Source organism: Emiliania huxleyi, assembly GCF_000372725.1.
Source record: "Emiliania huxleyi CCMP1516 unplaced genomic scaffold EMIHUscaffold_32, whole genome shotgun sequence".
Taxonomy (NCBI): Eukaryota; Haptophyta; order Isochrysidales; family Noelaerhabdaceae; genus Emiliania; species Emiliania huxleyi.
Window position 1 is genome coordinate 507,925 of NW_005199601.1, and position 7,146 is coordinate 515,070.

Consider the following 7,146-nt stretch of genomic DNA (forward strand, 5'->3'; position numbering starts at 1 on the left):
TTCTGTCCTCCAGAGTCGAAGAACTCGACCGGTGGCTGGCCGCCAAAGTGGCTGGACGGCGCCGCGGCGCACACTGGTGAGCCGCGGAGCACACTGAGGGAGCTGTCCTCGGCGCAGCCGATCGGCTCCCGCGGCCTGGGTGGTGGCAGTGGCACTCTCTGAGGCTCCCTGATTTTTTCTGGTATTTGTTGAGCACTCTCTGGTCACCTTCGCCGGGCGAGCCTGGCTCTCGCTGCGCAGCGGCGCGACCCGCGGTGAGGCTACCGATCGTCGAACTGGACTTAGCTCTCAGTCAAGAAATTGTGCATATGGTCGGTCTCTACAATATCTTGACTGAGCACCACCGATGAATCGGCAGCAGGGAGACAGGAAGGCTCGCTGTGTGAGTCGGCCACGCAGAGGGTCGGAACCTGCGTCGCAAGAGGTTATGGGACACTTAGGCTTGAACAGTCTCGCCGAGGTCCCGTGAAGAGGCCACCCTCGCTTGAAGCGCCTCTCCAGGCCTCGCTTTCGCTCTCGTGCGCGACGCTGGCCAGGCCATGTAGGTGCGCGCTGCCGCCCAATCGACGCGCTCCCCCGCCCAACACCGCTACCCGCCGGGCAGCGCGCCATCCAGATGGCCGCCCCGACCCTCACTTCCGGCTGCGCGCCCAGCAGGCAGGGCCGCCGAGCGCATCGCGGCTGTTATAGTTGGCCGGTCGTCGGAGACGCGAGGATCTGCCGGCACATCCCGCCACGGTACCTACCACGGCACCTCTGAACGCGAGAGCGGCGCTTCACGCGCGCGCAACCCGCCTCATGCACCCACCACGAGGGGTCGTTTGGGGCGCAGCACTGGCCTCGCGACCCTCTGTGTGCGGCCGGAATGCACGGACTCGACCACGGTGGTCCGGTGCTCCACGCGCCCGTGTAAAGCTTAGGGACGCGTCTTGGCGACCGACCCACCGCACGCCAGAGTCTGCGTGAGGGAGGAGGCGAATCCGACGGGCGACCGTACCCGCGCCCGGATCGCGGCGCTTCGCGCCGGGTAGGCGATTATGCGACGCAGTGCGCGCGTCTCCTCGCCGGCCTCGTGCTCCCTCGCCGCAGCGCAGGCCTCGGTGGCGGAGGTGTGGCGGGGAGGCAGCGAGCGGCCAGACGGCGGCAGCTGCGGCTGCGGTGGCGGCGGAGAAGGAAGCGACGGGCGTCGTGGCTATCGGCAGTGATGGTGGCGGCGTAGTCGAGCTCGGAGGCGTGTGATGGCGGCCGGCTGATCGCCCTAGGGGCTCAGCATTATCGACGCACCTGCGGTCGGGAGCGAGGTCGAGCTCGTGACCAACACGAGGACGAACATGGTCCCGTGCAAGGGCGGCCGGGACCCGAGGGACCATGTGGAAGACGGCTAGTGCTAGTCCCCCATCGGGAGGACGACCCCGGCTAGTCGCCGACCACACCCACAAAGAACCCTCTGCACAAAGATCGCAAGGGCGGGGACCTGTTCCTTTTTACCCATCTCACAGTAGAGGTCTGCGTTTTATTTATTTATTTCAGTTGTTTTCATGGGAATTCGGCGTACTTGCGGCCATGCTATCACGCCTTGCGACAGCCTGTCGGCGCTGCTGACCGTGCCATGCTGCACAATTGATCACCTGCATAGCTCGCGGCCTTATTAGTATCAAGCATTCAGTGACGACCTGATCGTACGGCCAGTAGGAAGGTGTCCTTCCAGCTGCGTGCACGCTTCTGGCGCAATGCGCGTCGCCTCGGATTGGCTGCTGGCACTCTCGAGGCTATGCCTACACAGCCTCGCGCGCATGGGCAGTCAAGAGGGACCACGCACCTTCTCAGGACAGCACCACGGCCCTGTTGAGTCCAGCACAGGTCCAATGTGCGTGTCTTTCAGCCTCGCGACGAGCTCCATTTCTTGCAGAGGATCTCCATCCCCTCGAAGCTGGTTTGTGGCTTGAACAGCGCTGCGAACCGCGGCCGCGCCTATGGGGCTGGACACGCCCATCGGCCCAGGCGCGCCCTCCCAGAAGATGAAGCAGAGCGCCGGCTTCCCACGCGTCCCAGCCTGGCCGCTGCGACCAGATGCTGCCGCATAGCCCGCACACGTCTCCGTCGTAATCCTGCTCTCCGGCCATCACGAGTAGGACAAAGTCACTGAAGGTGGCTGCATCCAGGAATCGCACCCGCGCGGCGGTGCGGTGCGCGCGGCCGCCTGGCAGCCTTGCCTGCTCCTGAAGCAGGTTCTGCATGGAGCTCCAACGCACGGAGCGGGCGGTCCAGCTCGGCTGGAGTGGCGACGACCTCGTCCCTCAGGAACAGGTCCCAGCCCTCCCGAAGCTCGGCCATCCTTTCAGAGCCTTCCTCAGACGTCAGCACCCTGCGCTCCTCGGGATCAATACGCAGTGCCGCTGGAGGCGGCCGCCTCGCGAGTTCGGCCAGGGCGTGAGCTCTCAAGTTTTGAGAGACTCGGCGCAAGCAGTGCAGAGTCACGTTGCCAGTGAGAGCAGATGAGGTCAGTGGCGTCTACGCCGACGTTGTGTGTGTGTGTGTGTGTGTGTCCTTGTCTGCTGTCGGCCTGACTCAGGCACTAATTCTGCCGATGCGTGATTGTGTGTGGGCTGCTCCGAGGGGCCCCTGTGCAATCCGATGGGTAGGGAGTCTGTGCCCGGGCGGTGTCCGGTGTGGAGTCTCTCTCTGATCCCACCTGTGATGTTGGGTGTGAGGTTGTGGCGGCTTCGATCCCAAGGGGGGGAGCTGATCCCACTCATAACCAACTCTCAGGGGCAGTAGGTGGGCGAGCCTCGAGCGCGCTCATCTCGATCGTCAAGGCGTCGCAACGCGCGGTCTTCCGCGGGGGGAGCTTCGTCGACGGGTGCGGGAGCGCGGCGCAGTCTGTGCCGTGGCGATGCCTCCGGCTGTTTGCGGTGGGCGGCTTGCTGCTCGCTGCATGGCGAAAAACTCGTCTCGCTGCACACCAAGGGCGTATGCTCTGGCGAGTAGAGACGACGCCTCACTTTTTCACACCGGGGGTCCGTTTTTAAATGAACTCGGGGGCACAGGACGCGGTACCAACGCGGTACACCAAAAGGCACGGGCTGCCTGCACGGCGTTCACTCGAACGCCATGCACATGGCGCGGAGCAGCATCGGGTTGGTGTCGAACCCGAGCGGGTCCTCCTCCCAGTCCCGGTGCCCACCCTCCGCGTCGTCCTGCTCATCGTGCGCGTCGAGCACCCTGCCGAGACACAGGATCGTCCCCTTGGGAACGCCTGCCCCTCGCGCGCGCGGGTCCGTCCGGTGCTTTTCGCTGCGCATGCTCGAGCCCTCGGCGAGGGCTTGTGCTGTGAATAGCCTCGCCCGCGTTGTTCGCCAGGGTTTGCTCAGCGGTGGTCGCGCGTTTGCTAGACGTCTCTTGTCTTGCTCAACTTCCGGAAGCCTCTTGTCTTAGCCTCTTGTCTTTGCTCGAGCGAAGGCATGAACTTCTTGAAGCGCGAGCGCGCGGAGCGGCTCGTCGTCGGCGTTTTCTCCTTCGCGCTCGAGTCCAACGCGTTCAACCCAGCGCCGCGGCGGCTGTCCAGCTTCCAGTTCCTTGAGGGCGACGGCTATGAGCGCGACGAGCGTCAGGCCGGCTTTGTCGGGCGGCTGCGAGCAGCGCAGCCGGAGCTCTTCGCCGACGTGGACGTGCGCTTTGGAGTGCTTTACCGAGGCTGGTGCGGCGGCGCGGTGCCTGCTGGAGACTTTGCAGCAATGAAGGCGGCGGCGGTGGAGCGGTGCCGTGGGATGGTGAGCGGCGGTGAGCGACTCGCCGGCCTTTACTTTGACCTGCATGGCGCAATGAGCGCTGAAGGGTCCGACGACGCCGAGGCCGAACTCGTCGAGGCGGTGCGCGGCGCAGCCCCGGGCGGCGTGCGCATTGCCGCGGCCTCCTTCGATTTGCATGGCAACGTCTCGGAGCGGCTCGCTGCGGCGCTTGACCTGGTGGCGGCCTATAAGACCATGCCGCACGTCGACATGGAGGAGACGAAGTTCAAGGCGCTGCGGATGCTGCTGGCGTGCTTGCAGCGCGCCGTGGAGCCGGCGGTCGTCGTCGTTACCATCCCGGCCATCTTGCACGGCGAGACGGTGCTGACGACCGAGGGGCAGGGCCGGCTGCTCTACCGGTGGCTCCGCGACCTCGAGCCGCGCGAATGGCAGACGCCGGCGCTGGTGGAGCACCTCGGGCCGGCGGACGAGAGCGTGCGGTGGCCCACCGCCGGGCTGCTCGACGCGTCCTTCTTCGTCGGCCACGGATTCGCTGACGAGCCGCGCGTCGGCGCCGCGGTCGTGCTGAGCGGCGAGGCGTCGGCCGCGGGCCCGCTGGGCGAGCTTGCGCGCGAGATTGCACAGTGGTACTGGGATCGGCGCTCGAGCTTCACGTACCCGTCGGGCTCGCCTCTCGTCACGTGGGCCGACGCGGAGGCAGAGGTCGTCTCCAGCGTGGCTGCGGGGCGGCGCGTCCTGATCGGCGGCCTCGGCGACAACACAAACGCGGGCGCGTCGGGAGACGTGCCGTACGTGTGCCGCCGGCTGCTGCAGCTTGCCTCGTCGGCGACCGCGTGGCCTCCGCACGCCCGCCGCCCGCGCGTCCTCATCGCGGGGCTCGTCGACTCCGGTGCGGTCGAGGCGTGCGCCGCGGCCGTCGCCGAGGGGCGCGCGGCGCTGCCTTCTGTTCGCATCGGCGCGGGCGAGGCGATCGGCGCGAGCTACGGCGACGGCTGCGGGCCGCTCGAGCTGCGAGACGCGCGGGTGCGCGGTCTCGTCAACGATGGCGCGTGGGCGGTGCTCGACGCGTCGGCCGAGGTCACGGTCGTGCTGCAGCGCGCAGCGTGGGCCTTCTTTGGCCAAGGCGACGTCGAGCGGCTCACCTCGCGCTTCCATCCGGCGGAGTACGACGTGGTGGTCGTCAAGCGCGGCAATGTCGAGTCGCTCGCCGCGCACGTGCGAGCGCCGGGCGAGAGCCCGCAGCGCACTGTCTGCCTGACGGCGCAAACGCCGGGCGCAAACGCGCATCCGTTCCCGCCGCGGCCGCACCTTCGGCCGGGCATGTGGTGTCCCGGGGACGAGTGCGAGCGAACGTGGAGCGCGCCGGCTGGGGTTTGCCGGAGGACGCGCGGGTGACCGCGGGTGAGCGCCGCCCTGAGTTGGCTGTTGGGTCAAAATTTTCCCGCACGAGGAGTCCACGAGAAACAGATGACAGATTGCTGTGCTCTCTGGGCTGGTCTGTGCTTGCTGTTACAGCTGTATAACAAACCGGCCCCTTCCCTATGTCCGGGACGACAACTGTCAACCGTCCGGCCCCCCGACCGCGACGTGGGACCAAGTTAAGAAGTAAAGCCGTAATGACTAATGTGCATGTAGCATGTACAGTTCCCTCCGGGGGGCTCTCTCTCCCTCAGCAGCACTCCCTCCCCCCCTCTCTCTCTCTCTGCGCCGGGGAGGTGTGGGCGCGTGTGTGGGGATCGATGGATCGTTGTTGCGTTGTTGCGCCGCAGAGCCGCAGACCCTGCCCACACACTTGAGATGAGTATGGCTACACCTCAGACCTCAGATCGCAGCCACTACACTGCAGTTGAGCGTGGGGGTGGGGATGCCGCGCCAGGCCAGCTTTTGGCGGCACTGTGCAAGGCTTAGTGCGGGGGTGGCGGCGACGGATCAGCGGACTGCAATTCTCCTCAAGACTGTCAGTGGGATGAACCGAGCAGTGCACATGGCATCACCTCCGCCCGCGGGGCCATGGGCTCAACTTCGGGGGCTGGCACTGGCGGTGGGGAGGGATCAGAACAGGTCTGCGTTTGGTGGCATCATGCTTCTCAGCGATGAACCGAACGTGCTGCTCATCATCTCATCAGCTCACGCGCGATCAACCGAGATGATACCGAGATCGCGCCGAGATCGCGGCAAGCTCGCTGCACGTGCTGCCCACCCCACCCACATTGGCTCAGCACCCCAGCGCAGGGCGACATTTCGTCCCCATGGTATTGCGGATTGAGAATTTTACAACCTCCCTCGCACAACACTGGGCACGGGACTGGCGCGCATTGAGAATCCTGTTTGGGTTCGTCATTGCCAGAGGGAGCACCGCCCACCCAACTAGCGTGGTTCGCCCCCCCCGCGCTACGCCGCACTACCCTCCGGTGCAAGTACACAAACTTGCCTGCGATGCGCGCGCGCGGCGGGGAATCGCACCGCCGCGTGGAGCTTGCCGAACAAGAGCTGCTCGCATGGAGCCTTGCACCTGATGCCGCACAGGCGTTGTGTGGGTCACAGGTGAGACTCGCGCTAGACGGAGTCCACGAGGGCCGCGCGCGGCAGCACCACCCACGGCAGCTTGCTCTTCGCACGGCAGCTCATACGAGCGAGGCGGATGCGCGGCACGGGTATCGCCACGATCGACGCCGACCACGTGCGGTGTGCATGCGCATGTGCCACGTGGACATGGACATGGAAATGCACATGTGCATGTGCATGTGCATGTGCACATGTCTGGTCTTGTCACCGCGTGCCAAGGACGCCAAGAGGCGCTTGCAGCGGCCGGCTTGGTGTACCTTGCGGGGCGTGCCCTTGCGGGGGGTGGGCGAGGATTGGGGGAGGGGGGGACGAGCGTTTGGGCTAGGGCGCGTGCGCTATGTGGCGGTGGAATTGGCACGATCGGATGCATCGAGTAGAGGATCAGTTCAGGGCCAGGGAGCGTTGGGGGTCACGCTTTGGGTTCGGATGCCCCCCCCCCCCCCCACCCCCACCACCACGTCTGGTGCGAGAGAGGACGGGGTCATGCTCATCGTCGAGTGGTTCGAAACATTCGCCGAGGATCCGCGCGCCGCTGTCGTTCGCGTCGAGGAGGACGTGCAAGCTAATTGACGCATATATCAATATATCAGAGGTGCTCTCACAACCTTCTCTGGTCGATCTAAACACACAAAACGGCCGGCAGAGCACATTCCACATATACAGCATAAAGTACAGAGGCACAATGGCACAAGACCTCATGAGGTGCTCTCACAACCTTCTCTCTGGTCGATCTAAACACACAAAACGGCCGGCAGAGCACCTTCCACATAGAGAGCTCATACAGCATACAGAGGCACAATGGCACAATTCCTCGGTGCTCGGGCAAGAGCCA

The 7,146-nt window shown here is 65.4% G+C and overlaps 1 protein-coding gene across 1 annotated transcript; it reads left to right on the plus strand.

Annotated features, from left to right (window-relative positions):
- Nucleotides 1-3,461: 3,461 nt before the first annotated feature.
- On the plus strand, nt 3,462-5,144 carry EMIHUDRAFT_101543 (hypothetical protein; the record flags this gene model as incomplete). The annotated part of the gene is made up of 1 exon (XM_005774080.1): nt 3,462-5,144. The coding sequence occupies one exon, from the start codon at nt 3,462-3,464 to the stop codon at nt 5,142-5,144; it is 1,683 nt and encodes a 560-aa protein (XP_005774137.1).
- Nucleotides 5,145-7,146: the final 2,002 nt, after the last annotated feature.